Consider the following 15,710-nt stretch of genomic DNA (forward strand, 5'->3'; position numbering starts at 1 on the left):
AATTTGCTACTTTATTCATAGTACTATGTTCCAATCCAATATGGAACCACAGATATGACATTTCCAAAGAGCAATTTAAGGCTATTTAAGTCCAACTTAATTGGCAATGCAGCATCCAATTGATTGGATAGCAAAGTTTTGATGTCTTTAGAAAGCTGAGAGACATGTGGACTAATCTGTTCCTGGTGGGAGGAATCTAGCGGAAAAAAAGTAAGCACTCCTACAGAGTAAAATTTTTTCTATATGAAGTGCCTGTGTTCTACAACAGTAATTGCTTCCCAGTAATATTCCAGACTCATTTTAGCACACATCAGACCTAACCCACTTTAATGTAATCAACACATCAAACTCAAAGCCACGCAGAATTCATATGAACTAATTTTATTATTTTAATCCAAATTCTATAACATAAGGTTGTGGAAATCATAAATATTAAAATGGAAAAATTACACTTAGCAGTTGTTGCTAAGGTAATTCATACCAAGCAATTCACTTGATTATTCTTTCATACAAGATTAGAAATCTTTAAAGGTGATTTCTGTTAACAGAAATTAATTTAATAATTAATGTAATTATGGTTGTTCAAGTCTTTCAATGGTTCCGTAATTTCCAGTCATTAAAATGTTTTTAATTAATAACAGAATTATCAGACTTAGGCTAGAGTCTGACTAGTATCTTTTACTTTGGAAGATTTTCCCAATGTCCATAAACCATATAGGCCAAGAATGAATTTAAAACACAAGTTTTTAGAGTTGAGCTCATGAGGTTGACTATGTGGCTCTATAATTAATTATCACCTGAGCAATTATTTATCTCATTCTGGATAATTTTAATTATCCAGATACTTTGAAATAAGTTAGAGTTTTGGAAAAGCTCAACTAACTTGTGACATTTTGTCCTAGTAGTCATTTAATCAAATGTGTATTTCAAAGGAAGAAGCTAGAACTATATAACAAGTCATTACTTGATATACTATAGGCCAAATTCAACATATAGTTGCTCTTTATACACATGGTTTTTCAGTAATAAGAAGCAGACTCTTATTTTTCAAGCAACTGAATTCATATAAACCATAATTTTCTCATATATGTGTCCAACTCCACTTGAAGGTTAATGTCACAAATACAAACTGCTCTGATTTAAAGGAAAAAGCAGCAGAAATGAATAGCCAGCAGTTCTAAACCACATTGAGTCTACTCATTGACTTTTTTTGAACTCTGTAGAAAATTTCAATTATTAGCTTTCCCCTCAATAGAAAACATAATTATGGCAATGCATTCTGCTGGACATCATCACCCTTAATATCAAAGAATAGCATTAATCAAAGGATGCATTTAAATAAAATTAATGTCAACTGTAGCTTTTGGTTGCCTATGGTAACCACTCTTTGACATGACTGCTTTTCAATTATCACTACTTAAGATATCCAGTAAAAGCAGTTATTAAGAGATGAGTCTGGCATGAAGAAGAATCTGTTTTGCCAAACTGTCTTATTATTTAGTCCTGTGGTCTTCAAACATTTTTTTTTATAAATGCTCTAAAAGGATTTTGAAAAACTATGTAATCCCTAACACATTTATAAGTCCAACTGGAAGATAATAATCTAAAACTATTTTCATCAGCTTAAATAGCTTTAACATAGGTAATCCTTAGGTTTGTTAATTCTATTAACTTGAAATTTTAAAATAAATTGATACTTTTTAAATAACTGGCTATGAGTTGGTAACTATGGATGCTGGGGGATAGGTACATTAAATGCAAATTGAATGTCTCACCCTTTCTATCTTTGTATACATTTGGAATTTTCCATAATAAAAATTTAAAAAAAAATATGCCCATGGATTTATTACTAAGCTCATTTAATTTAGGAGGAAAAATATCAGTTAGAGAAAAGGTCTGCTATATGGTTATCAGCAAAGTTAGTCCTTACTAGCAAAGCTAATCTCCAAATACAAATTATTTGCTGCCAGAAAGTTTGACCTCATTTTTTCAATTCAAATAAATGTGTTAATATGTGCTTCAAGGAATATTGTTAAAATTACTGAGGAATGACCAAATACATATTACAGGAAGTCAAAATTAAAATAATAATGAAATGAATTTATATATTTTTACAAAATGTTATAAAAACAGGATAGTAAAGCAATATGCTATGTATCATTAGTTAACACAAGGCAATGCAATGTAATGCACCCAAATAATTTAAATTATAAAAATGGACAAAAAAAGGCAGACCAGTCTCCAGTAATTGTGTTGCATATTGAACTCTGGGGTCTGGCTTTTGGAATAACTAAAGACAGAATATAAAAATTAAAAAAAAAAAAAAAACCCTCAATTCATTAAACAAACTTTTCTATGACTTCAATAAAAGTAAAAGATATATACTACCAAAAATTGGCCCAGAAGCTAGCATGTAAATTTGTTTAATAACAGGGCACAAAAACTGATAAAATTTCATAAAGATAAAATGAAAAACAAAAACTCCAAACAACAAAAATAAAATAAAATGCTTTACTTTAAATGGTATTTTCCTTATATGATTTGATAAAATACAATGACACATTATAGGAATATACCTTTCAAATATGAAAGAAATTATGTAAAAGTTTTATCCGTGGGTTTGATAGGCCTAGAAAACATTCTGTCTTCCTGTCCTATATAAAACAATCATTATTCAAAATTGTTTTGGAACAAAAGGTATCTCCTTTCCATTTAATGATGTGTCTTAGAGTACTACAAATACCTGTAAGATTTGCTTTTCAGAATTCTGTGTTTCTTTTTCTTTTTTTCTGAAAGGCAGAGTGGAACAGCGAGAGAGAGAGAGAGAGAGAGAGACAGAAAGAAAGGTCTTCCTTTTGCCGTTGGTTCACCCTCCAATAGCCACCGCAGCTGGCGCATTGTGGCCAGCACATCGCACTGATCCGAAGCCAGGAGCCAGGTGCTTCTCCTGGTCTCCCAGGTGGGTGCAGGACCTAAGGACTTGGGCCATCCTCCACTGCACTTCCAGGCCACAGCAGAGAGCTGGCCTGGAAGAGGGGCAACAGGGACAGAATCCGGTGTGCTGGCGCTGCAGGCTGAGGATTAGCCTATTGAGCAGCAGTGCTGGCCCTGTGTTTCTTTTGTACACCCTCTTTGGTTTGCAAAGAGGCAAAGTTATCAAAACAAAAACTAAGTGGGAGAGGGGAGGGTTGCGGGTGGGAGGGACATTGTGGGGGGGGGGGAAGCCATTGTAATCCATAAACTGTACTTTGGAAATTTATATTCATTAAATAAAAGTTAAAAAAAACAAAACAAAACAAAACAAAAAACTACTATTACTACCACAAACTCACAATAGAATATCTGCATTCAGAGTACACTAAGGGGACCAAAATATTTGCTATTGCACCAAACTTCATCTTAAAGAGAAAAATGTGTGAAGAAAGGAAAACTGCAAATTCTATTAATTTAGGCAATTTGCATTAGTCATAAAATGTTTCCCTTTGTTTGGTGGCTACAGGTTTTCAGTGTCCAGGAAATGCATCATTACTAAGAATCAGAAAGGCTAGGGAATATGGCAATCTAATAAAGAATAAAAGGAAGATAGCAAAAACAGATTTATTCTCAGGCATTTCAGTTTTTGGTAATAATACCTATGAAACTTGAGCATTCTAGAAAATCATTTGCTTAAAATGATCTATACCCATATATTCGTTAGCAAGTTCCGACACAGTCTCCTGAAAATAAACACAGCCTACTGTGTTGAGTTTCTAAAGATGGACACACTATTTCCTATGCTAGATTATCCTCTGGATTTCAGCTTTGCCATGCCTACAGCATGCCCTACTGTATCTATATAATCCTTTGATCTATTTTGTCCAACAGAATGCAACAGAAGTAAAGCTGTTTAACATCCAGGGCCTAAAGAGATCTGCAGCTTCTGCCTACATGTCTTAGGCTGCTCCTTCCTGGAAAACTGCCACTGTGCCATGAAGAAGTCCAAGCCAGCCAAGTAGACAGAGAGAAGGCACACAAAGGAGTACCTCTGACTGTAATGATGGTAGTGATCATATAAGAAAAGCTTTAGAATTTCAAGATCAAAATTCAACTTCCAGATTAACCATTTATTTATATATGTGAACTTGTGGTGGTCACTTAACATTGAATAAGCTTTGTTAGCAATTGTTACCCAACAAGCTATTTTGAGGGAAAATATGCACAATTTACATAAAGTCACAACCCTACAGTTACTTAATAAATATTTAAAAACCCAAACAGGCTTGTTTGATTCTCTTTCTTCTCCTTCTCTCCATCCAACCCATATAAGCATATATATATATAAGGACATATAAGCCATGCAATTCCATGTATGCTTCCTTTGGAGAGGCAAGGTGCACAGAAGAACAGGAGAAGCAGCATCACTGGAAAACAAAGCCATCCTGCAAAGTTCCTGATGAATCATTCACTCTGGGCCTCAATTAGAATATAAAGATGTGAGAACCGATAAATTCTAAGAACCTCTTAGCAATAACGTCTTGTGTTCATAAAGGAAAAAGCAGAGATTTCTTTCAGCCATATCTATACTTTGTCCCAATATTTCTACCTCTAAACGGCATGCAACAGTAGTGTTATACATAAAAGACAAGCTTACTCTCTCATGTAGGAGACTCCCAGTAGGGACCGAACTACTTAATCATAATCTACTGCCTCCTAGGGTGCACTTTAGCAGGAAGCTGGATCTAAAGCAGAAGCAGGACTCCAACCCAGGTACTTAAGGATATGGGATGTGAGCATTCCAAGCAGCACCTTTACTGCTGTGCCACAGCCCACCGAGTTATAAATTTTATCAAAATTTATATACATAATTTATATATCATATTCTTCTAAAGAGATTTAAGTAACACCATATGATGTTATTTTATTAAGACAAACGCTAGCAATGCTTTCTCTAATACATTAGAAAACAAACAAAATTAGCAATAAAAATGAAAAGTAGTTTCAAAGATCAGTTAGGGGTTATTATGTGAAAAAAGATGAGCTACACCGAAAAAGTAAAAATTTATTCCTTTTATATTTAGGTGGAGTATAGTTTTTTTTTTCTTTTGATAATGCAAGGAAAGAAACCTATCCATATAAGCAACAATTCAAAATGGTCACTAATAGCACACAGAAAACTTTCATGAAATCATCTGCAAAGTAAATAGAATATGACAAACCACAGGTGTGAAACATGTGTACTTAATATCCCCAAGTACAGAACTTGGGCCTCTCCCAGAAATGTGTTTGAACACAGGGTGTATAAAAATTTGAACAGACCAACTTTATATGAGTATTTGCCTTTGATTAAAACTATAGGTACAAGTGTTTTACTTCAATAATAAAAACAATATTCTGAATGCTTATGCAATATCACTTTCCAATACCTTTTATAGAAAATGCTTATTAACATAACCTCATAGCACTTCAGAAGCCTCTGTAACACTTAATAGCTAGGTGTTATTTCTAAGTAATGTGGCAATATTACACTTCAAGTCATTATAACATGAAATAGAGGTGTAAACTGAAACCTCACCTTTGACCATTTAAAACAGTTCAATTATAACCTACACCTCAGTATCTTTAGCACCCTTCCTGTCCCTGTCAGATATCCCCCATTGTAGCAATGACATAGATTCTTCTATTACCATTGCCTGTCTAGAATGCCCATCTGCATGCACCTTTCCTCCAGCCAAAGTGGTTGTGTTTGTTTACCTGTGGACAATCTCCTATTTCCATGTCTGCACTGGGCCAAGTTATACCTACGGGCTTTTCCAGCTCTGTACTGCAGAAGCATTTAGCACTGTATTTAAAGATTACTCCAACTTTGCCCTAAAACTAAGGAGCTGACCAAATTTAATTAAGTTTATGGTAATCATGGGTCTGGCAAATCTGTAAGCATGCTATTGAAGTTGCAAAAAGTAGGCTAGAATTCTTGATGGATAAGTTTGGGCTAACAATTAAAGTCATGGGTTTAGTAAAAAATATTGATGCTCCCAGATTTTTCAGTTAAGCACCTATGCAGTATCTGTTGGCTATAAAATCAATATGGACTATATGTATCTTTCTTATTTAAGTAACATATTAATGCATGTTTCCACAGGAATACATTCAGATTTCTGTTGTCTAAGTCACGATATTGGTAAGCTATAGTCACACTAACAATGATACAGAAAGAAAATCTTACTATATTTGAATATACCAGTATATTCTCAAAAAAAAACAAAATGTTGCAAGCAAACATGTTTTTAGGCAGAATAAAGTTTAAAAGCTATACTATTTCAGGCCAGCGCCGTGGCTCAACAGGCTAATCCTCCGCCTGCGGCACTGGCACCCTGGGTTCTAGTCCCGGTCAGGGCACCGGATTCTGTCCCAGTTGCTCCTCTTCCAGGCCAGCTCTCTGCTGTGGCCCGGGAGTGCAGTGGAGGATGGCCCAAGTCCTTGGGCCCTGCACCCGCATGGGAGACCAGCAGAAGCACCTGGCTCCAGCGTGGTGCGGTGGCCGCAGCGGCCATTGTGGGGGTGATCCAATGGAATAGGAAGACCTTTCTCCCTGTCTTTCTCTCTCTCTCACTGTCCACTCTGCCTGTCAAAAATAAAAAATAATAATAATTAAAAAAAATCTATACTATTTCAAGAAGCATGGGAGAAGAGTTCAGAACAAAAAGTAAGCTGGCAGTATCATATAGTATTCTAAAGCTTTCTTGTAGAATAAGTAAAAAAAATCCATAAAGATACTAGAAGTCCAACTTTTTGAAGAAGAACTATTCAGTTTTAATTTTCCTTCATGCAAATTATTTCTTCAACTGCAAATACTAAGTACAGTGTGTTACTTTGATACACACATACAATGTTAAATTAGTAAATCAGGGCAGCTACCATTTCATCTCTCTCTCTCTCTTCTAAGATTTACTTATTGGGGCCAGCACTGTGGCTCAGAAGGTTAAGCCATCACCTGCAGTGCCACCAACCCTTAAGGGCTCCAGTTAGAGTCTGGTTACTCCACTTCCAATCCAGCTCCCTGCTGGTACACCTGGGAAAGCAGCGGGAAAATGGCCCAAGTCCTCGGGCCCCTGCTGCCCATGTAGGAGACCTGGATGAAGCCCCTGGCCCCAGGCTTTGGCCTGGCCCTTCCCTGGAAATGGCGGTCATTAGGAGAGTGAACTGGCAGATGGAACATCCTTTTCTCTCTCTGTATCTCTGCTTTTCAAATAAATATTTTTTAAAAAGAAGCTTCAACAAAGTTTTCCCTAAAGTTTTCTTGTGCTTGGACTGTAAGACAGGCTCAGCACACATGATGGTCAAGAATAAAGTATAGGGCTGGCGCCGTGGCTCAATAGGCTCATCCTCCACCTGCGGCACCGGCACAGACCCAGCCAGGGCGCCGGATTCTGTCCCGGTTGCCCCTCTTCCAGTCCAGCTCTCTGCTGTGGCCCGGGAGTGCAGTGGAGGATGGCCCAAGTCCTTGGGCCCTGCACCTGCATGGGAAACCAGGAGAAGCACCTGGCTCCTGGCTCTGGATCAGCGCGGTGCGCCGGCCGCAGCGGCCATTGGAGGGTGAACCAACGGTAAAGGAAGACCTTTCTCTCTTGTGTCTCTTTCTCACTATCCACTCTGCCTGTCAATAAAATAAAATAAAGTATAGGAGCCTGCACTGTGGTGTAGTGGGTAAAGCCACTGCCTGCAGTGCCAGCATCCCACATGGGCATGGGTTCAAGTCATGGCTGCTCAACTTCTAATTCAGCTCCCTACTAATGCTCCTGGAAAAGCAGTGCAAGATGGCCCAAGTCCTTGGGCTCCTGCACCCACATGAGAGACCTGGAAGAAGCTCCTGGCTGCTGGCTTCAGCCTGGCTCAGCCTTGCACATTGCGGCCATATGAGGAGTGAACCAGTGGATGGAAGACTTCTCTTCATTTTTCTCTCTCTGCTTCTGCCTCTCTTTCTCTGTAACTCTTTTAAATAAATAAATAACTTTAAAAAAATCAGGATTAGGTTTCCTAACAGTATTAAAAAAAATGAAAAGAAAAAAAATAAAGTATATTGAAGTTTTCAGAGATTACAGGATGGGTACTTATATTTTTAGACAATTATTGGCAAATGAAAGAAAGAAAAAACAAAGTTTGTCAAATTAAAGTCTAGAAGCCAGAATGCCTAAGGTGGAAGATTTAATCAAGAATTTGCCTAGGGGCTGGCACTGTGGCATAGGAGGTAAAGCCACTGCCTGCAGTGCCAGCATCCCATATGGAGGTCGGTTTGAGACCCACTGCTCCACTTCAATCCAGCTCTCTGCTATGGCCTGGGAAAGCAATGCAAGATGACCCAAGTCCTTGGGCCCCTGCACCTGTGTGGGAGACCCAGAAGAAGCTCCTGGCTCCTGGCTTTGGATCAGCACAGCTCTGGCCGTTGCGGCCATTTGGGTAATGAACCATTGGATAGAAGACCTCTTCTCACTCTCACTCTCTTTCTCTTTCTCTCTCTATCTCTGCCTCTCAAATAAATAAATAAAATCTTAAAAAAAAAAAAAAGACTTTGCCTAGCCAGCCTATTTAAATTAAATCCTTCCATTTCCAAAAACATCTAATGAATCAATATTTAAATATGAACTTATAAAGTTTGTATCTCTAACTTCTAGGAGGACAAAGAGACTAAGCTGGCTTTACATAGCAAGCAATTACAGATAAAATTCAATCTGTTCTGAGAAAGCTATGTGCTTTCCAAATGCTCTTTTAAAAATCTTTAAGAACAAGCATTTCCAACAAGGGGCTCTCCCTATGGTCCATGGAGTTAAGCTGCCCACTGGGACACCTGCATCCCACATCAGAGTACAAGTTAAAGCCAAAACTTCTTATCTAGTTTTCTGTGGTTGTGGATAGATAGCAGAGTTCTTGTCACCAATTTGGGAGATCCAGATGGAGTTCCTGGCTCCTGGATTCAGCTTGGCCCAACTCCATGTTGTGGGCATTTGGGAAGTGAACTAGTAGATAAAAGGTCTCTTACTCTGTCTGTAGCTATCACTCTTTCTATCACTTTCTATCAAATGAGTAAATCTGTGGGGGGAAAAAAACAACAAAAACAAGAGATGGATATCATGGCACAGGAAGTTAAACTGTTGTTTGGGACCCTGCATCTTATATCGTAATGCTGGGGTGAGTCCTGGCTACTCTGCTTCCTATCCAGCTTCCTGTGAATGTGCCAGAGGAGGGTGGTGGTGGTAGTGGTGGGACAATATAATGGCCCAAGTACTTGGGTCCCTGTCACACATATAGGAGACCTGGCTGGAATTCCTGGCTCCTGGATTTGGCTTGGCCCAGCCCATGTTGTGAGCATTTGGGAAGTGAACCAGCAAATAGAAGATTTCTCTCTGTGTCACTCTTTCAAATAAATAAATCTTTTTATGTTTTCTTTTTTTTTTTTTTTTTTTTGACAGGCAGAGTGGACAGTGAGAGAGAGAGACAGAGAGAAAGGTCTTCCTTTGCCGTTGGTTCACCCTCCAATGGCTGCCGCGGCCGGCGCGCTGCGGCCGGCGCACCGCGCTGATCCGATGGCAGGAGCCAGGAGCCAGGTGCTTTTCCTGGTCTCCCATGGGGTGCAGGGCCCAAGCACCTGGGCCATCCTCCACTGCACTCCCTGGCCACAGCAGAGGGCTGGCCTGGAAGAGGGGCAACCGGGACAGAATCCGGCGCCCCGACCGGGACTAGAACCCGGTGTGCCGGCGCCGCTAGGCGGAGGATTAGCCTAGTGAGCCGCGGCGCCGGCCAAATAAATAAATCTTTAAAACAGAAATAAGAACAAGTATTTCCAATGATCTTATTTTTCACCAATGGTTAAGGCAGTCACGTGACACAGGCATATAGTCTGAACAGTCCAATGATACATACAATTAGTTACGTGGTTATAATATTTACTCACCCTCCTATTAGTATCTGTGGCTGGCTAGATTCATTTGTAACACCAAATATATCAGGAATTAGATCACCATTGAAGCTGAAAAGAAAACAGTTAAAACATTAAACAGCTATTTTATTAAGCTGTCATTTCTAGTCTGTCTTATAAAGAAGAAAAAAAAAAAAACACCCAAAACCTGAGAGGTGTAGATATTACAATGCTAACCAATATTTAGTTGTAATCAATGAGCCATCTGCAGAAGTGATATGTGTTGCTTCCAGGCTTAAGTGTATACTTTCTGTAACTGCACACTCCGGCCCTCTCTAAGCCTGTAGTGTGGTCCAGCTACAAAGACAGTGAAGTCTCTGCAGCCTGACTCTCTGAGTGATGGTGAAGAGCAGAGCTTATTGCCAAGGTATAGTCGATATAGAGTATGAAAAAGAAACTGACTTCTGCATAGAGATTTTGAGGTTATCTATAATATTAGCATGATCTAGCCCATCATTGAGTGCTAAGGAGACCACACCAATTTCTAGAAACTTATTTCAGAATCATGACCAAACTTGTTTATTTAGATGGGCTTGCGAGAAGCTAATCCATAGATGGTATAAAATTAATTCTCGCCATTAAATATACAACTATAAAATAAACTAAGCTGAGACCCCTGAAGGAAAGTAACAGCTCAGACATCTGATGGCCCCGACCTACCTGTGATACTACCAACCGTAAGGTGGGCAGTACTGAAAACAAGAACATGGCCACAATGTAGTCTAAAAATGATTTTCACCTCACTATCAAACACTACCAGAAATTTGGATTAAATTATTCTGGTGGGTGAGTCTATTTTGAGGAAATAAATGATAACTGAAAGAGCTGCAAAAAGGACAAAAATTTCTCCTTCATATAGAGAAAGCCTTTATAAATTCCTGAAGGAAACCTCTCTTTCATAGCTGTCAATCAAATGCTAACAGTTTTATTTAAAAATAGCTATCTTAATTCTTGGAGTAATGACAATATCAACACAAACTGATAATGGATGTAAGCTGAATCTACAGCAACAAAAACAAAAGCATAAATTTCTTCCTTTTTCCAAAATAATGCATTTTATTTTTCTCTTTTCTTCACTTTGACAAGTATCCTATAATCAAGATCCTAGGCTTCTATAATCTTTAAGGGCTAGTGAATTTAGAGTCATTATTTAGCAAAGTAGATTCCTAGGCTAGATTTTGTTTTATATTTGTAAGCTTAAAATCTCTCCAAGGAAAGTAAGTACATACTTACTCCATAATCAGTGGTTCATCTTGAAAAGTCCTATTGATTATGGTCATATTGTTAGGATCTACAAAGAGAATATACATAGAAATTAGAAAACATTTTATATTAGGTTATATATATATTTATGTAAAATATTTTTAATTCTTTTCAAGATTATCTGTTAATTTATTCCAACTATTACAATTAATGAAATACCAAAAATCTAATTTAAATGGACACCAAGATTGCAAAGATAAAATACTGACAGAATTCATTCAAGAATGAGGAACAGCTTTATAACAGCTTTTTTTGTTTGAAGATTTATTTACTTGAAAGTCAGAGTTACAGAAAAAGAAGAAGAAACATCGAGAAAGAGATCTTCCATCTACTAGTTCATCCTACAAATGGCTGCAACAACCAGGGATGGGCCAAGCCAAAGCTAGGAGCCAGGAGCTTCATCCAGATCTCCCATGTGGGTGGCAGGGGCCCAAACACTTGGACCATCTTCTGCTGGTTTTCCCAGGCCACTTACTGGGCGCTGCATCATATGTGAATTTACAATTACGCAAACCCACGTCTACATGTGAAGCAAATGTCAGAGGCATTGGTTTTACCTGCAAGGCCACAATGCATGTCACCATTAGCTTTCCTTTTGAGGATTCTACCTGAGTACCTCTTAGCTCATTCTTCATCATACAATTCAGCATGAAAACTGTTGATAAGTAACAAGGTTTTGTTGTAAAGAAGCCAATCTGTACAAGACTACCTGACTCTGATACATTCACGCTTATATAGAAGTAGTGCTTTTCACCTGGTATGCCATCCTAAAATACTTACTGACTATAAAGTACTATGATTACTGCCCATACTCATACTCCCAAATGTGACAGTGAATACATTTGTGCTCCTTGGAATCTGGCTCCATCGACAAAGTTGTCTGTTTAGGTATGCTTAGATTTTTAGGTGAGATTTGAAGGTTTGTGGGTGGGTATGGTAGTCTTTCTACCTCTATTTTAACTTTTGTGTGCTTTCCTCTCATGGGCAGACTATAAGCCAAAAATACCATTTCCCAGATATTCTTGCATCTAAAAAGCTGACTAAAAGTTAATCTTTGACCACTAGATACACTGTAAGTTTTAAAGGCATGACTAAGGTAAAGGCTTTGCCTCTGCTATTTCTAACTGATTGTCTGCTCATTGAACTTGAGTCTCGAGAGGCTAGGTGCATTTATTTGCTGGTGAAAATCACAGGGGTCATAGCATCATCTTAGCAGCCATTATGTAACTGGCCACTTCTGACAGTTAACGGAGCCAGTAGCTTCCTTGATGGCACAGAGGACTGTTCCTGAAAGCTCAGCCTAGAGCTTGTTCTTTAGCCATCTCAATAATTCTGTAAGCCATTAAAATTCTTTAATAAATCTTTCCTTTCATTAAGTTAGCAAGGGTGTATTTTGTTCTCTAGAATTAATCCAGACCAATTCTGGACTGAAAAAGAAAAATCAGAAAATGAACTTGAAAAAATTTTACAATTATTGTCACCTACGAACAGCAGTTTTCAACTTATTCCAGAACAACCTTTCATTAGATTTACCTAAGAATACCAGTTATATTATTTTCCATATTTTTCCTTCTATACCTAATGAAAAATCTTAAAAATTCTTAATACAAATTCACCTAATGTTTGATTTTGTCCCCAGAAGATAACAGCTCCTAATTCACTGTTGGCATGATTTTCAGGAAGATATGTCAGCAGGACATCCATTTGTGAATCTCCATCATAATCCCCAGGTACTACGCTTGTTATCAATGCACTGTGATTCCTAAAAGAAAGAAACATTCGAAAATATCCAGACAAGTTATAGAAAAGGAGAGAATGCATATTTCTATCATTCAAAATATTTTAATGCAAAATTTAAAATTTCACATAGCGGATTAATCTCATTATCTTCTTTATTATTATTTGAGGCTTAGCGCGCGCGAGAGAGACAGCAAGCATGAGAGCACTGATAACTTTCCAAAAGCTTGCAGGAACTGGGAATGGGCGAGGCTGAAGCCATGAGCAGGAAACTCAATCTAGGTCACCCACATGGGAGACAGGGAACTAATTAATAAGCCATTACGGCTGCTTCTCAGAGTCTGCACTAGCAGGGAGGAAAGGATACAAAATGGACATTTGGACCTTGTGCCCAGCTCTACCTTCTTCTTAGAATACCAGTCAGCCAGGAACATACAGCATATTAGTTTCATCAAGCAATTTCCAATTAGTCTTTAATGCCTTACCCTTAAATATGAGTATATATCTGCCTTTTGAAGAAAACTATGAATATTACATTAAGTCAAAACAAATAAACAGGGCTAATGGAGGGAACTGAAGCGAACCTCAAATTATATCTGACATAAGAAAAAAATTACACCCATAGAAAACGAAGAGCAGGTCAAGAGAAATAAAGAGCAAGAAAACCAAACAATGAAAATTAAAAATTTTTAGCTAATAAATTTAATACAGGACTGGCATTGTACTGTAGCAGGTTAAGTCACCACTTGTAGTGCTGGCATTCCATACCTGAGTGCTGGTTTAAATCCCAGCTGCTCTGCTTCTGATTCATGCTAATGTGTCTGAACAGCAGAGGAAGAAAGCCTGGGTGCCTATGTCCCTGCCATCTTATGGGAGACCCAGACAGAGTTCTTGGCTCCTGGCTTCAGGACTGGGCCAGATATGGCTGAGGTAGCCATTTGGGGAGTGAACCAGAGGGTGGAAGAGCTCTCTCTCCTTCGTTCTGTCACTATGCCTTTCAAATAAATATTTTAAAAAATTAATAGAAGGCACAGAATATAAAATTGGGAAAAATTTCCAGGAAAACAAAATAGCAAATAAAAAAAGATAAAGAAACAAAAGATGGATCCATGTAAACCAATAACCAACTTATACGAATTCCTAAAACAAATGACTAAAAGAAAAAACAACAAATATATATATATTTCAAGATTTATTTATTTATTGAAAGGCAGAGTTACAGAGAGAGAGACGGAGAAACAGAGAGATCTTCCAAATGTCACTCCCCAAATGGTCACATGTAGGCTGGGCCAGGCTGAAGATAGGAGTTGGGAGTTCTTCCAGGTCACTCATGTGGGTGTACAATCCCAAGCACTTGGGCCATCCTCTGTTGCTTTCCCAGGCAAATTAGCAGGGAGGTTGATTAGAAGTGGAGCAGACGGGACTCAAATCGGCCCCTATAAGGGATGCTGGTGTTGTAGGCTGTGGTTTAATTCATGTGCCACAGCACCAGCCCTAACAACAAATATTTTTAAAAGCCCTCCAATATGGAGTCCTCCAACTTAAATGGGTCCACCTAATGCCAAGCATAATAAATGAAAAATAACATAAATAAAGGCACATCATCATGAAATCAGAGCAGACGGGATATAAAAGCATCTCAGATAGCATCCAACATTAAAAAATAAAACAAGACATATTTGAAGAATTAGGAAAAAGAATAAGACTGAAGCTAGAAAACAACATTGCAATGAAAGTGTTCAGGCCGGCGCCGCGGCTCAATAGGCTAATCCTCCACCTGGGGCGCCAGCACACCAGGTCCTAGTCCCAGTCAGGGCGCAGAATTCTATCCTGGCTGCCCTTCTTCCAGGCCAGCTCTCTGCTATGGCCTGGGAGTGCAGAGGAGGATGGCCCAAGTCCTTGGACCCTGCCCCCGCATGGGAGACCAGGAGAAGCACCTGGCTCCTGGCTTCGGATCAGCGTGGTACGCCGGCCGCAGTGCGCAGGCCATGGCGGCCATTGGAGGGTGAACCAACAGCAAAAGGAACACCTTTCTCTCTGTCTCTCTCTCTCTCTCTGTCCACTCTGCCTGTCAAAAAAAAAAAAAAAAAAAAAAAGTGTTCAATATGAGTATGGAAAATTAACATACAGGACTTGCCATGCATCCATTTTGAGGATTTCCTTGAAGGATGCACTCCAAGGAAATAAATGAAAAAATGAATAAAAAAGTGGCACTAGAGCCACTTTCAACAAATTAAATAAAGAATTGCTAATAGTAAGTGGGTAGAAGGCTTGAAGAATGAATCCAGATTGGGTGAAAGTAGTGGACCCACTGGGGAAAACAAAAATGCACAATGGGCATATGACAGGTATGATGGAAAATGTACAAAGAAATTAAAAATACATACATAGAAAAACATGCAATCTATTACTCCAGTGGGGAAAGCTGTATATGAAATGATATATTGTATATTACCTGGTTCTGACATACACAGAAAGTAATCACTGGGGCAAGTGTTTGGCACAGTGGTCAGGGCACTATTTGGGTAGCTGCATCTACCTTGGAGTGCTTAGATAAGTGCAAGTTCCTGCTGCGCCCTGGGAGGCAGTGGTGACAGCAAGTACTTGAGTCCCTGTACCCACCTGGGAGACCTAGATTTGAGTTCTGAGCTCCTGGCTTCTACCTGACCCATTTCTTGCTGTTGCAGACAACTAGGGGCTAAATAAGCCAATGGAAAATCTCTGTCTGTCTTTCAAATTTAAAAAAACATATGAAAAACAG

At 38.7% G+C, this 15,710-nt stretch overlaps 1 protein-coding gene across 1 annotated transcript in view; it reads right to left on the reverse strand.

Moving 5' to 3' along the window:
- ITFG1 (integrin alpha FG-GAP repeat containing 1) overlaps window positions 1-15,710 on the reverse strand; it is a 240,511-nt gene that overhangs the window by 219,699 nt on the left and 5,102 nt on the right. The window contains exons 3-5 of the mRNA XM_008248375.4: window positions 12,829-12,974; window positions 11,183-11,240; window positions 9,926-10,000 (exon numbers count right to left, since the gene is read on the reverse strand). Of these exons, the coding sequence (XP_008246597.1) occupies window positions 9,926-10,000; window positions 11,183-11,240; window positions 12,829-12,974 (279 nt within the window). The remainder of the gene's footprint in view (window positions 1-9,925; window positions 10,001-11,182; window positions 11,241-12,828; window positions 12,975-15,710) is intronic.

This window comes from Oryctolagus cuniculus, chromosome 18 (genome assembly GCF_964237555.1).
Source record: "Oryctolagus cuniculus chromosome 18, mOryCun1.1, whole genome shotgun sequence".
NCBI lineage: Eukaryota > Metazoa > Chordata > Mammalia > Lagomorpha > Leporidae > Oryctolagus > Oryctolagus cuniculus.